The 21,420-nt window shown below is 44.3% G+C and overlaps 2 protein-coding genes across 2 annotated transcripts in view; both read left to right on the top strand.

Annotated features, from left to right (window-relative positions):
* LOC137524539 (cytochrome P450 2W1-like) overlaps positions 1 to 3,770 on the top strand; it is a 42,529-nt gene extending 38,759 nt beyond the window's left edge. Inside the window, exons 8-9 of the mRNA XM_068244526.1 lie at positions 703 to 844; positions 3,427 to 3,770. Of these exons, the coding sequence (XP_068100627.1) occupies positions 703 to 844; positions 3,427 to 3,614 (330 nt within the window). The 3' untranslated portion in view covers positions 3,615 to 3,770. The remainder of the gene's footprint in view (positions 1 to 702; positions 845 to 3,426) is intronic.
* A 9,480-nt stretch (positions 3,771 to 13,250) lies between these two features.
* ADAT3 (adenosine deaminase tRNA specific 3) lies at positions 13,251 to 21,181 on the top strand. The gene is made up of 2 exons (XM_068246780.1): positions 13,251 to 13,336; positions 16,758 to 21,181. The coding sequence occupies exon 2, from the start codon at positions 16,766 to 16,768 to the stop codon at positions 17,966 to 17,968; it is 1,203 nt and encodes a 400-aa protein (XP_068102881.1). The 5' UTR covers positions 13,251 to 13,336; positions 16,758 to 16,765; the 3' UTR covers positions 17,969 to 21,181.
* Positions 21,182 to 21,420: the final 239 nt, after the last annotated feature.

The following is a 21,420-nucleotide window of genomic DNA, read 5'->3' as shown; positions in this document are numbered from 1 at the left end:
TCTTGTTAAAGAGAGCCCCGAGGTGGTCTCATATAATTACAAAATAATCCTAGGCTACCTGATCCAGGGGGCTGGGCGGATCATGTAGCCGCCACCCCCGCCGCTCCGTTGGCCTGCACTGTCTCCCTTTCACTTTAGTGACCTCTGGGGTCACGATGCTGGAAAAAGAGAGATCACTCTCTCAGCGTGCGGAGGAGCGGCAGGGGCCGCAGCCAGGAACAGAGAGCTGCTCGATGACAGCTCTGGAAAGAATGCAAGAATGTCCCCAGTGGGCGTTTTGAGCAGGGAATCCCTCTCCTCCCATTACCCTCCGAAATAGCAACAAATATTGTCGCTAATTTCAAGGGGGGTGCTATAGCGGGGCGGTGGGGGGCAGAGAACGGCTTGGGGGGGGACATAGAGGCATATCAGGAGGCAGGCAACATGCCTCTGTGTCCCATCTCTCCCCGACCCCCCCCAAAAAAACACCTTGGGTTCTCTTTTAGCACTACAATAAACAACTCATATCAGCAAGAGGAGAAGAGTCTGCATTTGGCTTATAAGCTACAACAAGTATCAAAGAAGCTGATCAAAGTAGGGAGTTGCGTTGTAGTAGTGATATGGATATCATTTTTTTTCTTGTATCTAAAAACCAACACTTTTCTAGTTGCAATGCCAGACACACAAAGGTGGCATAGCTCATTTGTTTTACTATTTTAATAGGGAACCACAGTGATTCCTTTATTCACATCCATTCTGTATGACGAAACCCACTGGAAGACCCCCTGGCAGTTTAATCCCGATCACTTCCTTGATGCTAATGGCAAATTTTTGAAGAGGGATGAATTTTTTGCGTTCTCCAAAGGTCAGTAAATTCTCCTGTAAATTCTCCTGTATACAGGAAGTAGTCTGTTAGTCAAATAAGTCACGTCAGGTATTTTACATACTGGAACATGTGGCTAAATGATTTACTTTCTGACAACTCTGGATTTGGACATTCAACATAAACAACTTTTTTCAGTGCAGTTTTCAATGTGCTTTAAAAAAAAATGTACAGCTGTTTGTATAGTACTGTAATATGTAATTAAAGAGAACCTGAGGGTAAATATATATGGATGTTGCCATGTTTACTATATTTTTCGGACCATAAGACTCTCCAGTCCATAAGACACAGCTAGGTTTAGAGGACAAAAACCAGGGAAAAATATATACATTATATATACTAAACCTGGTGCGTCCATGCTCCAGGAATGTCTTGTGGAGCTTCTCCCCCTACTAAACAAGGCAAGGGCTGTTGGTTTGGTAAAAAGGTTAGGCATTGCTTAGGCAGATTGGTTAGCTAGGTATTGACAAGAGAGGCTAGCTTTTGGGTTAGATATAAGAAGAGTACAGGTTAGCATTAGAGTCTGGTAGGGCGCCCAGTAAATTTTGTGGTGTCGTGGGTTAAAAGAAATATGCGTTTGCTAATGCACCCCCACGACACCCCTAGCAGTAATACCTATGTGACAAGGAATCCCCTTTACTACAGCAGTGCTCATGGCACCCTCAGCAGTAATACCTGTACGGCAAGATAGCTTCTTATCTTCCCATGCCCCTCCCCCCACGCAGCAATGTCTGTGTGTGCCACCCCCCCCCCCCCCCAGTAATGTTAGTCCATGCCCCCTGCAGTAATGTCTGTGTGTCAACCCCCAGGAATGTCCGTGTGGCGGGTGCAGATTGCACGTCTTACCTTACTAGCTGGTGCATTTCGAGTCCAGTCTGGCATCCCTTACTGCTTGCATACTTGCTGGCGCGCTCTCACTGCCTGACCACATGCGCAGAGGTCACAGAGAGAGCGCCAGCAAGTATGCAAGCAGGAAAGGATGGTAGACGGGATTAGGAACGCGCTGGCTAGTAAGATAAGCTGTGCAATCTGCACTCGCCACACAGACATTCCTGGGGGCTGACACACAGACATTACTGCGGGGGGCACAAGGACATCACCGCAAAGGGGTTCACAAGGACATTACTGCAAGGGAGGCTGCAAGGACATTACCACAAGGGGGGCTGCAAGGACATTACTACAAGGGGAGCCGCAAGGACATTACTGCTGGTGGGAGGGGGGGCTCAAGGACATTACTGCGGGGGCACGGACATTGCTGCTGGAGGCCGCGGGCAGATGAACCATCGTGCTGCACATGCATTACTGTGGGGGAGTGATAGAGAGACAACGTGGGGGGGGGGGGACACCTGGGGCCAGGCCAAGAGGGTATTATTTGGTCCATAAAGCACAGGCACTTTTTGCTCCACTTTCCCCACTGTGGGAGAAAAGTGCGTCTTACGGTCCGAAAAATATGGTATTTCCTTTTAAACAATGCAAGCTGCCTAGCTGTACCCCTGATCCCGTGTCTCTGATACTTTTAGCCATAGACCCTGAACAAACATGCAGGTCTGATGCTCTGACTCATAGCTGACTGACACTGATGCCAGAAGATCAACAGCAAAGCAACTGGTATTGTTTAAAACTAAATAAATATGGCAGCCTCCATGTCCCTTATATTGTCCATATATATGTAGGAGACTTTAGTAACTGACGTTTTTGTAAGTAAGGACTACCTGTACATGGTTACTGCATGAAGGTCTTTTGACAACCAACGTGGAATTCACAGGAGAGAAAAAACAGCTATAGATAATTCTGATTTATTGTATTTTTATTAATACCAAAAGGAGAACATCCTGACTATGGACCCAATATTGTAGGGCTGAGCCCTGTACAGCTTCTGACTGGCCATTTTAATAGTCTAGTAGCCCCCTTCCCATTTACAGAATGCCCTGGTGGTCCTCTCACCCCCCTTACAGTATTCCCTGGTTGTTTAGTGGTCCCCTCATCCCCATTAGGCTTCCCTGGTTGTCTAGTGGTCCCCCAATCACATATAGCTTGCCTGGTGGTCTAGTGATCCCCTCTCTAATCTTATACAGCTTCCCTGGTGGTCTAATGGTTCCCCAGCCCCATTTAGCTTTCCTGGTGGTGTAGTGGGACCCTCTACCCCATTTAGCTTCCCTAGTGGTCCCCCACCCCCATTTAGCTTACCTGGTGGTCCAGTATTCTCTCATTCCCATATAGTTGCCCTGGTGGTCTAGTGCCCCCATCCCCATATAGTTTCTTTGGAGGTCTATGCCCCCCATAGCTTCTTTGGCAGTCTAGAAGTCCCCGATCCCCATATTGCTTTCCTGGTGGTCTCCCCACCCACATTTAGCTTCCCTAGTGGTGCCCCTTACCCCTATTTAGCTTTACCTGTGGTCTAGGTCCTCCCTATAGCTTCTTTGGTGGTCTAGTGGTGCCCTGCCATCACCATATAAAAACCCTGATCATCCAGTACCACCCCCATCGATACGGAATGACTGTTTAACCTACTAACCTGGAATTCCACTTATACTATGTGCTTATATGTTTTCTATAACACTTAGGCCGCAGGGTGTGCGCTGGTGAGAGTCTGGCCAGAATGGAGCTCTTCATGTTCTTCACAGGAATGCTACAGAAGTTTACATTCCTCCCACCACCAGGAGTTAAAAGAGAAGACCTGGACCTGACTGGAGACCCACATTTTCTCACAAAACCTCAGGACTTTCATGTTTGTGCCATACCCAAAGCATAGAGAGCGACAGGCATACAATGATACCAGAAGTTTACGTTTGACCCTTCGTGATGGCTGCTAGTCCTTTAGAAGATTGATTAGCATAACAAGGGTGTGATCAGTATTATTACTGTGCTACTTAAGCCCTATACACATTCTCAACAGCGGTCTTTTATGCAGCACAATTCTCAAACAACTTTTGTTGTGAAACAAGTTGAAACAACACTAAAAAAATGGCTTGCTATTGTTCAAACAACTGCTAATGACGTTTTATCAGTCAATACAACAGTTGGATTGACGTTTTATCAGTTGTTTGAACAATAGCAAGCAACATTTTTTTGGTTGTTTCAACTTGTTTCACAACAAAAGTTGTTTGATAATTGTGCTGCATAAAAGACCGCTGTTGAGTGTGTGTATGGGGCTTAAGGCTCCTAATTGTTTGGGATTTAGTTCAAACTGATTGTATCTGCACCTCCATTTATCTTGGATATTAATTAGGAAAGTAGAGTTGTGTAATGTTCTGCAAACATGTTCAATATATATGCTTATTCATTGTCTTACAAATAATCCTCTGTCGCTAAAGTATATTTCATATATTACATTATTTCTGAGTTGGATATGGTGGTGAAGAGTTACAATTTCCTGCAAGGTTTTACTGCTATCTCTGTCCCAGTTGAGGAACCTCTACCAACTTTCTATCACAAAAATACAAGTTGAGAAATGTAGGTCTGACTTTCTAAATGAAAATATAAAGGTCGGCTCATGGGTGAGTCAGACCGAAATATCTGACGTATGCAGAGCGGGTGCAGTGGCGCTCACATACCCAATCCAGCGCTGGATCTATTTGTCTCCTCTTCAATGCGGCCAGTTAGTGTGCACCAGGGTACCTCATAGGCTCCTGATGTTACGTGACATGGTTTTAGGTAAATGTGCTCCACTGTGGTTGCTCTTCATATTGAGATGGGTGAAGAGAGGTGCTCCCCTTAGATAAAGTTTGAAATGGCCAGTTACTTGGGGTGGGGGTTTGAAGGTTACAAATACTGGCTGCACTACCTACTAAGGAGGGAAGGGGCAGAGACTGGCCACACAGATAACTGAGTGGGGAGGGACTAAGACTGGGTGCACTGCTTACTAAAGGGTGGGGGGATACAGATACTGGTTGCACTGATTACTAAAAGGTGGGGTGGACATAGATTGGCCCCGCTGCCTTCTAACTGGGGGAGGAACAAAGACTGTGCACACTGCTTACTAAGGCTGGTGGGAGAATTATAGATACTGGCCGGGCTGCTTACTAAGGGTGTAGTGATGGCAGAGACTGGCTGCACTGCTTACTAAAGGGTTTGGTAGATACAGATACTGATTGCACTGCTTACTAAAAGGCGGTGCGGACATAGATTGGCCCACATTCTGAACATTAAAAACAACAAAACAATCTATATGTTTTTTTGCCACTAATTAGGCTTTCTTTGGGGGATACTTTTTGCTAAGAATTATTCTATTCTAACTGCATTTTATCAGGAAAATTAAGAAAAAAATGGAAACATTATTTCTCAGTTTTCGGTCATTATAGTTTTAAAATAATACATGCTACCGTAATTAAAACCCACACATTTTTATTTGCCCATTTTTCCGGTTATTACACCATTTAAATGATGTCCCTATCACAATGTATGGTGCCAATATTTTATATATAAATAAAGGTGCATTTTTTCAGATTTGCGTCCATCACTATTTACAAGCTTATAATTTAAAAAATATTAGTAATGTACCCTCTTGACATGCATATTTAAAAAGTTCAGACAATTAGGTAACTATTTACGTTTTTTTTTCTTTTTTAAATTGTAATTTATTTTTTTTAGAGAAGGAAATGAACTCGCTACACCACCCATTAACTGCCAAAGGGAGCAGGGAATCCAAAAGCTCAGTCCTACAGCAAAAAGGAAAGGGTCCCGCTACACCGATAGCTGGGTGAAAAAGTCTCAGTTTTATTGATCACATCAGTAGGTGTACAAAAGTTAAAAAAGCTGACGCGTATCGGAGCTCCGATACGCGTCGGCTTTTTTAATTTTTTTTTTTTAGTTAACAATGTTATTGGGCTATTTTTTGGGTGTGGGAGGTTAAGTTAATTTTAAATGTAATTTATTGTGTTATGTGTGAAAAAAATGTATGTGCATGTAGTTTTACTGTTTGGCCACAAGATGGCCACAGTAATTTTGTTTAATTCCCATCCTGTAAGCGAGAGTGCTTGCTTACAGGAAGCACAAGGAGGACGTGATTTTTTTGGGGGAGGGGGGTCAGAAAGACCGCGACCTCTGAAAAGAAGCCGTCGGTTTTTCTCCCGGGTACTTAGATCAATGATTGGGAACTTTGTTCCCATTCCTTGATCTCCGGGCTACTTAGGGGAGAGGGCGGCACGGGAGCACACTAGCGCGCACGGCAGCACACAGACATGCACAGCAGCCATTTAGACATGACAGTCACGTACAAAAGGCGAAAATGGTTCATTGGCTTCCCCCTTAAATTTACCCAAGACTACGATACATACACTACACGACACACAGACATATGACTATGGTAGGGATTAGATTGTGAGCCCCTCTGAGGGGCAATTAAGTGAAAAGACAATATACTCTGTACACTGCTGCAGAAGATGTCAGCACTATAGAAATACTGAAATATAATAATTATTATACTGTTATTTCATATTTTTTTCCTCCTCTTTAAAACAAAATGTGGCCTTTTGTTTACTGAATGTATGACAAACATATGATGTATGTATATATTTCTTTATGCCTGAATAAAAAGATTTAAAAACAAAAAAAAGCAGAATTGGTCATACATTGCATAATTATACAGATGCATTTGCTGGGACCTGAGGACTGAGTTTAATATATCCAAAGGTTTGCTATATCAGAGTTTACTATAAAGAAATTCTACTGTATCGTGAGCCCTCTATCACAGCCGCCTGACTTTGGCAAGAACACTGTCAGGAATGAGAGCCAGACTATTTTATGCCTATATAAGCACTGTCTTCTACAATGTCCCGCCACTCACACTACAGTCTTCTGAGGAAAACCGATCAAAGTCTTTGTAAAAAAAAAAACTTTTCTTTTTTAATCCTTTACTTAGCTTCTTTGTCACCCTTAATCTGAATAGAAATTATGATCTACAGTGTATATGGCACTCCCCATATTTTGCAAAGCAGTGGCAGCCACAGCTGAGAGTGATACTTTACATCATCCCGAGAGACCAGTCCTCTTCACTCCTCAGTGAAGCCTTTTAGGTTGCAGCTTCCTGTCACATGATATTTGATCAAAAAGAGTATGTGATACTGTTAATCTGAATAGATTACATACCTCCCAACATTTTGAGATAAGAAAGAGGGACACTTAAGCCACGCCCCTGCCACACCCCTAGTCACGCCCCAACACACCCCTAGTCACGCATACCATAAAGATTTCATAAGAAAAATGTGTTATTTTATAATTTGAATCACACTGGACCTTTCTATCCTGGGTCATTTTCCTTCATATTAACATTTAAAAATAAGAAATATATCAAATTAATGGCCGGTTCAGACGGACGCTTGCTGTGCGTTTACCGCTGGCGTTCTGGTCTCGTTGCTAAACGCTCCCATTCCAGTAAATGAGAGTGTTTGTATCGATCCAATCCCGATTTCTCCCTCCATTTCAGGTGACCCTGGACGCTACATGCGGTCACCAGGGTCGATTATCACCGTATCTTTGTGTCCCCCTTCAGGGATGAAAAACGCAGATCATGACGGGATGCTGCCGTAAGCCCAAAAAAGACGCTGCGGAACGAGATGCTACTGTAAGCCGAGCAGGAACCGAGCACCTTTTTTAGCACTCAGAACATTTCTATAGCACATGAAAAATGCATGCCAACAATCTGTTTCATTATTAAAATAAACTTTAATTTTACCTTGTGTCACGGACGGTTGCGGGGTCTCAGGCGCGTCCTGTAACCGCCCGTGAAGAAAAGCGATCGCACTCGATTCTCTGCATCGATTGCGCTTCAAATCGATACAATCTGGGTTGAGTGTGTAGGGGCAGCTGAAGTCTTTTTCTCAGCAGAGAGATAGCACCAGCCCAACTGCTGGATGGCTCTTTTGATATGCTAATGAGCCTGGGCCCAGAGAGTCCCTGGCTTCAAGCTGTGCTGATGGCCCATCCATCAGGTATAGACCATGACAGAAGCAATCTAGTTGGGAGAAAAGCCAGACCCTCCGGCTCCCTCCCAGCAGGGGAGCTGACACCTAGCTAGCTGCCCCAAACTTCAAAGAGCCTTTGCCTGGGAATGACCTGCTATAAATCCCAGGGGTATCTCATATTCCATAAACTGCTATATGTATCATATTTTCTGTGTTGCCAGGCTGGCAGACCCTCCAAACTAACAGAGCATGCTTGGCCCTATCTGGCGCTGGTTCTGAAGAAATTTCAGACCATTCTGAGGGAAAGACTGCCAGTTAGGCAGTTCGAAAGTGCCCTGCTGATACCACAAGGGTCCCACCCCTCATGTTTGGTATCAGGCTGCTGGGTACATCGAGGCAGACCTGAAAATATTAGTAAATCTGCCCTGACCTGTACGGTTCTGTGAGATAGAGCCCATATATGGTTAAGGCATGATTTCTGGTCCCCAGGACAAGGGGAGGACTCATCTCATGTTCTAAGGGGGTGTGTGGGCCCGCCCTCACTCCCTCCTACTGAATCAGGGGCATAAGAATGGCAGAGGAGCCAAACTCAGGGTCCTCCACCCTGAAAACATCTTGAACTCATCGGTGCCAGCTTGAGGATATGCTGGCATCCACCTGGTCTGAACTCTGAACTTTGATTGAAACCCAGAACTCTGATTTTTCCCACAAAAAGGACATCTTTCCAGGAACTAAGTATTTTTCTCCCTTCTTTTATTTTTTATACTGGCTATTACTGTTTTAATAATTGTTGATTTTAATAATTGTCTGTATATATTAATTATTTATATTGCGTGAATAAACGACTTTCTCCAAGTCATTCACTGTCCGCTACCCTGCTTATCAGCACACACAAAACTGATCACGGGTCTCTGAAGATACGCTACTGTTTGTTTGTTGTTGGCTAGACAGAATATCGTGTGTTTAACCGTTTTATTCGCAGGACTAGTCAGTCAGTAAATCGGGTCCACTGGCCCATACCAGTGGTGGTGGCAGTTTACCCTGAACCAGTGGGTGAAGTTGTAATCACCCGTATCTCACAGGCGCCCTCCTGGTTTGTCTGCGGCTATCTCTTAACGGTTCCTGCGCATTGACTGCGACCAGAGTTCGCACGATCTGTGCGCTGGCACCGCTTAGAAGGCTAATTGCGGTCTGACCACCAGGGCTCGTGTGACACCTTGTATTTTACATTCAAAGTAGTTTTATTAGCCTGTTTCAGCAGGCCTGCCCAACCGTCCCCAACCGCAGAGACTTCAGGAACCTAATTGTTTTATTGAGCTAATTACCAAGACGTAAACAATACATTTTCATTAACAAAGGGGGTGAGTAATTAGGACTGTTTCTTCGAAGACATTGTGTGTGTCAAAGTGTCAAGATAGCATCTCTGACTTCTGTAAATAAGGAATGTGAGAATGGGAGGGGGGGACATGACAGCTTATATGCCAGGAGAGGTTCCAGTGAAAGAGAATGTGCTCAGTACCCTTTAAGCATGGGAATAAGGTTTTAGAGTTAAACACATTTTTCTGTAGTAAAAACATATTTACATAGATGTGTACAACAGTCCTGAAAGAGGGACAAATATGGAAGAAAGAGGAATGAGCTTCCCCAAAGAGGGACTGGAAGCTATGAATTAATGCACAGGGAATCAAATATAAATGACTAAAAGAGGAAAGGATTGTCCCAGGAAAGGAAAAATAAAGTGCCTGTGAAGCAAAACAGAGAGAGAGGGGGCAATGAAAATGCCAATAAAATACTAAAACAAGTATAACAAAAAGAGTGAACAGATCTATGCAGGGCCACCAGAACAACACAAAAGAGAGATGCAGAGTGTATATAAGAAGCATGAGCAGCCATATATTACCCCCTTATCATGTGATTTGCGATAAGGATCAGCAGCGACAGTGAGCAGCATGAATCCCCGACCCCCAGGACAACACAAAAGAAACATGACTGGAGATGAGAGGTTTCAGCAAGTGTATATTGCCTAGTGAAGTGCGAGAAGTATCAGCAGGGACAATCAGCAGCACGAACCCCGACCAGCATCACATGACATCAGACAGACTCAGCAGGAGAGACGAGAGACAGCAGCTAAGCAGGGGAAGTTACTGACCCACGCTCCAGAGAAGAGGAGCCTCCGATCAGTGCAGGGTGAAGAGGACGCACGTGTGAGACACTGAGCAGCACAGTCTGCCCGCGACTGCCTGCAGGAATAGCACACAGCACCTAGTCAGCGGAATGATGCGGGCGGGTAATCAGACTCATTTTCCTCCTGGTTGGGTGCCAAAACTTGGGATTCGGCCAGCAGAGGGCGGGACTCGGGACAGAACGCGCAAAATCGGGAGAATGCCACGGAAAACGGGACTGTTGTGGCCTATGAGATTATGATCTTTAATTATTTGAGATTTTGATAAAGTAACCTTTGTACTCTTGCTTTCTAAATGAACTGGTTGCTGGTACTAATGTGATGTCACTTATTTATTTATATAGCGCCGACATATTAAGCAGCGCTGTACAGAGTATATTGTCTTGTCACTACTTGTCCCTTGGAGGAGCTCACAGTCACTTCCAGTTATTATTTCTTAAGTATTATTTATCTGGCTTATTTTTCCTTACAAAGAGTTAGACTATGTTCACAGTGGGGCTCTGTGTGGCATAGCCGGCAAATGCAGGATCAAGATACAACGGAGAAGAAAAGTCGTATCACACGTTATACGCGGCCAGTGATAAGCAACAGATTAAATCCTGATGAAATCCGAATGAGTTTCATAATGCAGGTGAGGGAAAGGGGGGAGGGGCGTTAAACTTACCCAGCAGCCTTCTTCATTCATCCGTCCCACGGCGCCTCCCATGCTGCATTCCAAGCGGCGGTCACGTGACTACATACACTTCCTCCTTCAACCTAGAAGGAGGAAGTGTTTGTAGATACGTGACCACCGCTTGAAACGCAGCATGGGAGGCGGCGCCGTGGGACGGATGAAGTAAGAAGGCTGCTGGGTAAGTTTAACTCCCCCCTCCCCTGCATTAATTATCCGGATGAAATCCGTTTCATCAAGATTTAATCCATTGCTCATCACTGGCCGCTGGTCTGTTCTGTCTGCAGTGTCTATACTCTCACTACTTTCTGTTAACCAGGTAGTGGGAGTGTAGGCGATGCAGACGGAAGAGACCGGCGGCAAGTGATCGGCGCTTGGAGCAGGGAGGGAGGTGAGTTGTTTACAAGTCTTTCGATGCATTTACTCTACAGTGGAGGGGAAGCAAGAGGTGGGGCCCCGGGGAGAGGCGTTGAGGACCCCCTCCCCGCAGCTCAGTCCCAGTCTGGCCGCCCCCCTTCTCACTGCACTCCAGGCAGACACCCTCCTCTAGAAACAGGGCTGCTTTGCTCAACGACGCAACGCCCCACTGTAAACGTAGCCTTGAGCAAGTCTTGGAGTTCCCCTGGCTGCCTGAGATAGAGATACATATATATGGATGTATGTATATATATTTATTTTTTATTTAGGTACTATTCCATTAGCCAGGCGCAACCACTAGGTGGCGATAAAACTCCAAACTGAGCTAAGTAATGTAGAATGTAATCTCCCTCGGCCTGCAAAATCCCAGCGGCGTTAATTACTATTCCCCCTCCAGGCCGCCATGGATAGTAGGGAAAGATGTAACTCTGCTGCCAGCGATTCTACATACTACTTAGCTCAGTTGCGCACGGCTAACGGCGTTTTATCGCCACCTAGTGGTTGCGCCCGGCTAACGGAATAGAACCTTTATTTAATTTGCAACTACCTACATTTGAGGCTACCCTGCACCAGATATTAACCACTTTACCCCCTGCGGTACGAATTTCTCCGTCCCTTTTTTCCCCCCTAAAAAACCAGGGACGGAGAAATCCGTACCTTCCGCGCTACCGCCACTGTCCGCGTTCCCGCCGCTCGTGCGCACACTCCCGTCGCTCGTGCACGCCGCCGCCCGCTCGCCCGGAGATCAATGAACGGGAAAATCCATTCCCGTTCGTTGATCTAAGCCCCCGCAATGATCTGCTGCTTCTCTGAGAAACAGCGCGATCATTGTGATTTACCCAGCCTCGTACTGCTTCCTGTAAGCGTCCTTCCGGACGCTTACAGGTCGCATGTAAACAAACACACTGTGGCCATCTTGTGGCCAAATAGTAAAACTACACCCTAAAGCATTTTACATATACAAACACATTAGTTTTACACAATAAATTAACTCATTACCTCCCACACTCCCCAATTTTTTTTTTTTTGTGATTAAAAAAAAAAAAAATACAATAAAACAAAAAAAAAACAAATAGTTACCTTAGGGACTGAACTTTTTAAATATTTATGTCAAGAGGGTATAACACTGTTACTTTATAAACTACGGGCTTGTAATTAGGGATGGATGCAAAACTGAAAAAAAATGCACCTTTATTTCCAAATAAAATATTGTCGCCAAACATTGTGATAGGGACATAATTTACACGGTTTTATAACCGGGACAAATGGGCAAATACATTTCATGGGTTTTAATTACAGTAGCATGCATTATTTAAAAACTATAATGGCCGAAAACTGAAAAATAATAATTTTTTCCCACATTTTTTCCTATTTTCCCATTAAAACACATTTAGAATAAAATAATTCTTGGCATAATGTTGCACCTAAAGAAAGCCTAATTGGTGGCGAAAAAAAACAAGATATAGTTCATTTCATTGCGATAAGTAATAATAAAGTTATAGACAAATTAATGGAAGGAGCGCTGAAAGGTGAAAATTGTATGTAAAAAAAGAGAGCAAAAGGGCGGACTGGCACTAGATATTGGTTGACCACTGAGGGAACGGTGTACCCACTGTGCCTCCAGATTGAAGATCCAATGTATCAACAGCAAGAGAAAAGCATCCGGGCACCAATCCACTGGTGCCCGGATGCTTTTCTCTTGCTGTTGATGAAAGGTGAAAATTGTTCTGGTGTTAAAGGGGTAAAACTACTCAGTGGTGAAGTGGTTAAAAACCTATTGAAACACTGCATATGTAATGCGTGCAATTTACTCCACGCTACATAACAATTGCTCATTCAACATTAGTCTTCCGTTATGAGCCTCGGTAGTGACATAACACACGCATGCAATCAGCAGAAAACTACACGTCCCCTGCTATTCTACACCGATAGATTAACACGTGCCCCAGAGCCAAGCCTGGAGGAACCGCTATTGCACCCCCCTTCCCCACAGGAGGCGCTTCCTGTTCCTGGGAACATGTGACTGCAGCTTCTGCCACTGAGCATGCGGAAGGCAGCTCTCGGACACTGCAGCATTCCGCATGAGAGCTATCTATTGGTTAACATCGCCTACTCCACTCAGCCCCAACCTGCGTTTTTGTCGCCGCCCCGCTCTGTGTCCCCTCGTCCGCTCCGTCTACAAGAAAATGGCCGCCGATGTCTTCAAAATGCGGAAATCGGCGGCCATTTTCTTGTGGCCCTGCTGTAGCTCCGGACGGTGCGGAAGCGGGGAGAGAAGAGTGACATCAGCGCCGGATCGCGTGGTGAGTAAGCAAGCTACAGCCGCCAACAGCACATGCCACTGGGGGAATCTACAGCTGACTGACTATACTGGAGGCACCTACAGCTGACTTCTTATACTGGGGTCACTTATGCCTGGCTACCTATACTGAGGCACTTACACCTGACTTCGTATACTGGGGTCACTTATGCCTGACTTCCTATACTGGGGGCACATACACCTGACTTCCTATACTTGGGGCACCTATGCCTAGTTACCTATACTGAGGATACCTACACCTGACTTGCTATACTGGGGGAACCTACACCTGGCTACCTATACTGAAAGTACCAACACCTGGCTACCTATACTGAAAGTACCAACACCTGGCTACCGATACTGGAGGCACGGGCACCTACGTCTAGCTACCTATACTGGGGGCACCTACACCTAACTTCCTATACTGGGGGCACCCACACCTAACTTCCTATACTGGGGGCACCTATGCCTGGCTACCTTTTCTGAGGCATCCACACCTGACTACCTATAATGGAGGCACCTATGCTTAGCTACCTTTGACTGGGGGCACCTATACCTGGCTACCTACATTTTCTGAGGGTGTGAGTGACGCACCACGGCTATAAAGTGTGGTGGAAATCGTTGGTGCTCTGTGATCATTCCATAAGAGGGGGGGGGTGGGGTCCCACACATTTTTTTAAATTATTATTAACTACTTCAGCCCGCATGTATTTTCCCCTTTAAAGAGAAACTCTGACCAAGAATTTAACTTCATCCCAATCAGTAGCTGATTACCCCTTTTACATGAGAAATCTTTTCCTTTTCACAAACAGGCCATCAGGGGACGCTGTAGGGCTGCTATTGTGGTGAAACCTTCCACAAGAAAAGTGTGCACACTTAGCAGTTTCTTGTCTGTGAACCTTGCTGCATTGTGGGAAATTACCGTTTACAGCTGTTTCCAACTGCCAAAAAAAGCATGCAGCAGCTACATCACCTGCCAACAGTAAAAATGTTATGTCACCATATAATACATGTCAGAATGTAAATTAGGGATTTAAAAGATTTTACAATGGGCAAACACAAAATCATTTATACATAATTATTGTAAAAATGAAGCACTTTTTTTTTTATTACATTATTTTCACTGGAGTTCCTCTTTAACCTGCCTGGCGTTCTTATTCCTGCGGCCGTGGGAAGGTTTTCTGCACTTTTTTTTTCATGTAGCTAGCCTAGCGCTAGCTACATGATTCCCCCCTCCCTGCGACGTCCCTCCCTGCCCTCCGATTGCCACCGGCGCAATTACCCGTCCGGAAATCCTGTTTTGAACTGGATTTCCTTGAGGGCTTCCCCCGTCTGTCGTGACGTCATCGACGTCGTGACGTCACAGGGAGACCCGATCCACCCCTCAGCGCTGCCTGGCACTGATTGGCCAGGCAGCGCACGGGGTCTCGGCTGGGGGGGCCCTGTATCGCGGCGGATCGGCGGCGATCAGGTAGGAAACGCAGCAAGCAAAGTGCTTGCTGCGTGTTTAAAAAAAAAATTATTCAAACCGGCCCAGCGGGGCCTGAGCGGTGACCTCCGGCGTCTCTGGACGAGCCTAGCTCGTTCAGAACGCCAGGGAGGTTAAGGATGGAAGCAATTTTCCCCTGTCCGCGCTCCTCCCATTAATTCGTCAAAAAATTTTAGCACTGTATCTATTTGCCACCAATTAGACTTTCTTTGGGTGGTACATTTTGCTAAGAATTATTTTATTCTAAATCCATTTTAAGGGGAATAATAAGAAGTGGATACAAAATGATAATATATAAAGTTTTTGGCCATTATAATTCATAAAACCCACACATTTTATGTGCCCATTTGTCCCGGTTATTGCAACGTTTAAAATATTACCCTAGTACAATGTATGGCGACAATATTTTATTTGGAAATAATGGTGCATTTTTTCAGCTTTGCGTTCATCACTAAATAAAAGCCCATGTAGACAAAAAATAGTAAGGGCCAGAGCCCACTAACGCAGTTGTATGCAGTTGTGTCCGCTTTTCAGCATCTGTAACATTGATGTGTTGCTGAAAAGCGGACACCACTGCGTTAGTGGACTCAGGCCCTGATAGACCCTCACAACCCTTATACTAAAAAAAAAAAAAAAAAAAAAAAAAAAAAAGTTCAGTCCCTAAGGTAACTTTTATGTTACATAGTTACATAGTTATTTGGGTTGCAAAAAGACATACGTCCATCCAGTTCAACCAGAGAACAAGTACAACACCAGCCTGCTCCCTCACATATCCCTGTTGATCCAGAGCACAGGTGTCAAACTCCAGGCCTGGAGGGCCAGCTCCATGCCAGTGTTTAGGAGGGACCGAGAAAGAGATGAATGTGTTTTACCTGATGGACCACACCTTTCCTGACTCAGACCCATCAATTAATTTGAGCTGTGTCAAAAATGTGTGAGGACCTCGGCCCTCGAAGGACCGGTTTGACATCCCTGATCCAGAGGAAGGCAAAAAACCCTTACAAGGCATGGTCCAATTAGCCCCAAAAGGGAAAAAAATTCCTTCCCGACTCCAGATGGCAATCAGATAAAATCCCTGGATCAACATAATTAGGCATTACCTAGTAATTGTAGCCATGTGTTTTTTGCAGTTATGGGGGAAGTGGGGGGTTCAGTAGGTTTTTAATAAATATTAAATGTATTTATTTTTATTTTAACTTTAATACTTTTTGGCCACTACATGGCGCTGTATGGATGTCCATGGAAGTGTCCAGGAAGTGTACATTTTTGTTTTTTTACTACAAAATACTTTCATTGATGAATTAACATGCCCCGTGATTTGAGGCATGTTGATTCATTCACAGGGGGTTGAGTTGGCTCGGGGAAAACTCGTTCCCCTTCCCCAATCGATTCCCAGTAATAGCCGTCAAGAACGAGCACCCACCCACCGCAATCATGTAGACTAGAGATGTCTGTTCATTTTGTGTTCTTTTCAGGTACATTGTGAAACTGTGGACTTACAAACTGATGTGTTGGAGTTGGTGACCCTCATGTTTCCAGATGTGTCAGAAGCATGGAAGCACATTTAGATGAAAATATACAATTATCTTGAAAAGAAATGGTAAAATGCAGCACTAATCGAATTTAGGGGATCTAGTGGTTAACCTCACAGGGAACAGTTCTCCCATCACAGTACCCTCTTCCAGCACAAAGCGTTATGATTTGCCAAATTGTGAGCATAGTTTACTACAGCCTATTGGAAACCTAGCAGTTCGAGAGGGTGCTGTCCACTCAATCATGTTAGCTTAATTTTCCTATGAGGTTTCCTGCTGGGTCCCCTATAGTAGACTACCATTTAAAATGCAATTTATTTCTGGTTATGGGTATGGCAGGAAGTTCTACCTATTTTTAGTATCTTGCTGATTTCTGACTGGTGTTCTCTTTTCCTGATTCTTAGATACTGAAATGGCACCATCTGCAGATAACAATGCAGGGTCTTCTTCTTCATGGTCACTGATACCAGTTCTCACTCCAGAGGAAGAACAAGAGCTTCAGGAGTATGAGTCCGGAAACATCAATCCACCACTGTGTCCTTTTCTTGCTGCTCCTATTACTGATAAACGGCAGATCTCTCGGTTGGCCCAGGCTCTTTCTTTGCAGTTCCCTCTAGCAGATGCCCTGAAACACCTAAAGAGGGTCCGGGCCCGGCAGCCTCACCTTGACATCTTACTCCGTCCTGCCACAGCTAAGGAACATATTGACTTTTCAAAGGATACAGACATATTAGTCCAATCAAGTGTTGACAAAGAAGGAAATGATGTAGTACCCATCTCAGAAAATAATCCTCAAGTTTGTGACGTAACCCTGACACTTTCACTTAAAGATATCTTCAAAGATGACTCTTTTGACATAAGTGGATTGGGAGAACCATTTCTGGTTTCAGTCCCATCACGCCCAGCAAGGAATCATAAGGAGCAGCAAGTATGGGCAGGCGTTTGGCCTAGTACCTACCATGCTAAACCTAGGACAGTGAATTTGGAAGAAGGAAGTAATGGAAAAGGGGTGTCTGAGGAAGAGAAGCTAAGGATTGGCAGCCACATGCACAGAGCTCTGGAAGCAGCTAGATGGAATCAGGCTAGAGGAGGGAAAGGCATTGGAGCTGTTGTGGTGGACCGGGAAAGCGGGAACGTTTTGGCAGTAGGAACAGATCAGACTGGAGAGGAGCAAGGACCGCTACTTCATGCTTGCATGGTCGCAATAGACTTGGTGGCCAGGCAGCAAGATGGAGGTGTATATGACTGCCTTGTTGGACTGGAGACTGAGCCCGAACACACAGTGTGTAATGTAACCAGAGAGGAAGAGGAACACACAGGGGATGAAAAGCAGAACCGAAAACGTACAAAAGAGGATAGTAGTGAAAAAGGCGAGGTGCCATACTTATGCACTGGTTATGACATCTATGTGACACATGAACCCTGTGTTATGTGTGCTATGGCACTTCTCCACTCCCGTGTGTCCTGCGTCTACTATGGATGCAGCTCACCTGGGGGAGCCCTGGGAACGTTTTATAGACTTCACTGCAGCCCTGGCCTCAACCACAAGTTTCGTGTATTCAGAGGGGTGAAGGAAAATGAATGCAGAGCCCTTTACTCTGGGACTGAAATATGAATATTAAAATGTATAGGGTTAGTCTGCCAGTAGCCATTCTTTCCGTTATGGCTGCACTCTTGTGAGTTTAATCCTGCGTAGGCTTCATGTATCACTGGGGAACTTTTATGGCAACATTTTAACAAAGGAGCTACCTACGCTGGCCTCTCCTTCTACAGAATCCCAAGTCTTGGTCTTCCTGCTGCAATTTCTATAGTGCAGGGTGAATCAATTCTCCAGCAGGTAAAAGACTTCCATGTAAGGTTGCCAGGCAGGCTTGATCTAGCTACTCGTGAAGAGATTGTACTGCCAGAGTCCCAGAGCAATACAAGAAGCATGCAAGTTATTTAACCGTGAGAAATGGTAGCTTGTTTAGTAGATGTCCCCTTCAGAACACAGGTGCATTAATGATAGACTGACGTTAAGTGGATAGGTCTGCCTTGTGCTCTTGTATGGGAAAACATACACAGTGGGTGCATTTTGAGGACAAATTTATAATCCCTGATGTAAACTCTTAATCATCTGACTGAAGTCAGTCTTGGGATGAAATGGCAGTTTAAAGGACAACTGTAATAAGAGAAACATGGAGGCTGCCATATTTATTTCCTATTAAGCAATACCAAGGCTGCCCTGCTGATCTTCTGCCTCTCAATACTTTTAGCCGTAGACCCTGAACAAGCATGCAGCACGTCAGGTGTTTCTTACATTGTTGTCAGATCTGACAAGATTAGCTGCATACTGTACTTGTTTCTGGTGATTCAGACACTACTGCAGCAAGATAGATCAGCAGGGCTGCCAGGCAACTGGTATTGTTTAACACAAAATAAATATGGCAGCCTCCATAGTCTTCTCACTTCAGTTGTTCTTTAAAAGGCCGTTTCCTCAGCAGAGAAGTGCAGTGTATAAATAACATCGATATGTACTGTCATCATTCCCTTGTTATATCTGTCTGGAACCTTTTCACCTGAATATCCCTCTTCCTGGGTATCTTATCTAGTGGAGTCCAAGAATTATGTTGCCCCCTTAACCTCTTTTTTTCAGAGCTGTGATAAGGCATTTGTATTTATGTGATTGAGATGACAAAGTGGCCATTTTGAAATTATTTCCATCCTCTTTCAGCTGCCACCTGAACTGAGAGGGATATGGAAGCTGTCTTATTTATTTCCTTTCAAACAATACTAGTTGCCTGTCAGTCTTGCTGGTCTATTTGGCTGCAGCAGTGTCAGAAACACACACCTGAAACAAGCATGCATCTAATCAAGTCAGACTTCAGTCAGAATCATCTGATCGGCATGCTTGTTCAGGGTCTATGGCTAAAAGTATTAGAGGCAGAGGAGCAGCAGGGCTGCCAGGCCATGTACATTGTTTAATAGGAAATATGTCAGCCTCTGTATCCCTCTCACGTATGGTGTGCTTTGGAGGACCCCAATTTCTATTTGCCAACACCCCGTGCTCAATGCAACTGTCTTCCTTGCCTTGCCTTTCGAAATGTCCACAGTTTAAATGAACTTCCCACTTTGAGACATATCTGTTCTTTGGTCCTTGGGCCACTTGCTTTTAAAAGCCTTACGGGGCCCCCACCGCTGAAACAGAGCTGAAGGGCAGGATGAGGGCAGAGGCTTCCACCTACTGAGGTAAGTACCCCCTAGAGACTTTTTGTCACTTCAGAGTCACTTTTTAAGTTGTCAATGCTTATTGTGTGGACTATATCATACTTTGAAATTCACAGACTTTTGCACAGTACACATAAACCATGTTGGCATTACTGCTTATTACCCGTTTTCTTAGGTTTACAATGCAATGTTGACTTCATGTGTTTGTGATGGATGGTCTTGGCTGGACTGAATAGCAGTCTATGTTCTGCCTATAAGGCTCCTCCTATTTCATAATCAGCCACTTGCAGTAATCAGAGTGCAGCCTTTACATGTGACCACAGAGCCAACCCTTCTCACTTCCTCTGAGCTACGGCTCAGACATGTATATTGTTTTTATTTAAATCGGGATTCTTAAATCTGTTCTCAAACTGTACCCAGTGTTCATTTTTCCATACAAGAGCACAAGGTAGATGATATATATTAGCATCACGTGTTCTGGAGAGGACACCAATGTGCATTAATATGTGCTTTTAAATGTATTTTATTTGTATTACTAAAAACGTAGTTTGAGTCATGTGACTGACTTTTCTAGAGGGAATTTCTCTAGAACAGCTGCATAAAATATGAAAGCTGTGTGAGTAATGGCATAACCCCCCCCCCCCCCCCCCTATTCACCTTCACTAATAATGTGAAATCCAAGAGGGGGAACTAGGGCTTTAAAACAAACCTGAAGTGATAATAAACTGATTCGATAACTGTATCTATAGTCCTAATCCAAAATGGTACTTGCTGAAATTTCAGTGTTATTTTGTGTTTAAAAGCTAATCTTTTTTTAGGGCCTTTTTTCCCCCTCAGCTGAATCACAAAAGTTTTATTTTTATGTTTCACAGCTCCAGTCTTGATTGCTTTTACATGTTCCCTATGCGTAGAAGCATTGTCTTTGCCATGCAACAACTGTATTGCCTGTCGTTGGTTATCAGTTACGTTACAGTCTGTCTCACTACAAAAAGGAAAATGTCATTTACACCCTTGAATTTTTAACACTTACAGGGAGGGGAAACAGCCTAGTCCTATGTAGGATTGGGTCTGTGAATATGTCATGCCACTTCAGGCACCCTTTACAGGAAATCTTAAAGGACAACTGTAACAAGAGAGATATGGAGGCTGACATATTTATTTCCTTTTAAATACCAGTTTTGCTGGCTATCCTGCTGGTTTATTTGGCTATGGTAGTGTCTGAATCACACCAGAACAAGCATGCAGCTAATCTTGTCAGATCTGACAATAATGTCAGAAACACCTGATATGCTGCATGCTTGTTCAGGGCCCATAACAAAGTATTAGGGGCACAGGATCAGCAGGACATCCAGGCAACTGGTATTGTTTAAAATAAAATAAATATGGCAGCTTCTATATCCCTCTAGCTGCAGTTGTCCTTTAAATAAAAAAACAAAAAAAGAAGCAGTTTAACCTACCTGGGGCTTCTTGCTACGGGGATACGGAGGTGAGTAACTTACTTCATACTTCTCCCATAGCCATCAGCTTTGAGCAGAGTAGCTCTGACCTTCTGACATTCACAATGTGTATTCATATGTTCTTTTAAATGTATTTTATTTTTATTATTAAACTTAAAATCTTAGTGTCATGGTCATGCTTGCTAGAAACATTGGGCTTGATTTACTCGAGGAGGGTATGTACAATGATGACCATTTTTCATATACTGTACTTCCTACCACAATCAAACATGAAGTAAATCTGAACTAAAAAATTACGACGTGGCCATACCTGTGGCGTGCTTTTAAAGTGTGCAGCCTTTCAGATTTGTGGGCCTCCCCTCTGTATTGGAGCCTGGTTCAGGTTCACCTCAAGGAACCAAAG

The sequence above is a fragment of the Hyperolius riggenbachi genome, chromosome 7, assembly GCF_040937935.1.
Source record: "Hyperolius riggenbachi isolate aHypRig1 chromosome 7, aHypRig1.pri, whole genome shotgun sequence".
Lineage (NCBI taxonomy): Eukaryota > Metazoa > Chordata > Amphibia > Anura > Hyperoliidae > Hyperolius > Hyperolius riggenbachi.
This window is presented reverse-complemented; position numbering and strand designations above follow the sequence as displayed.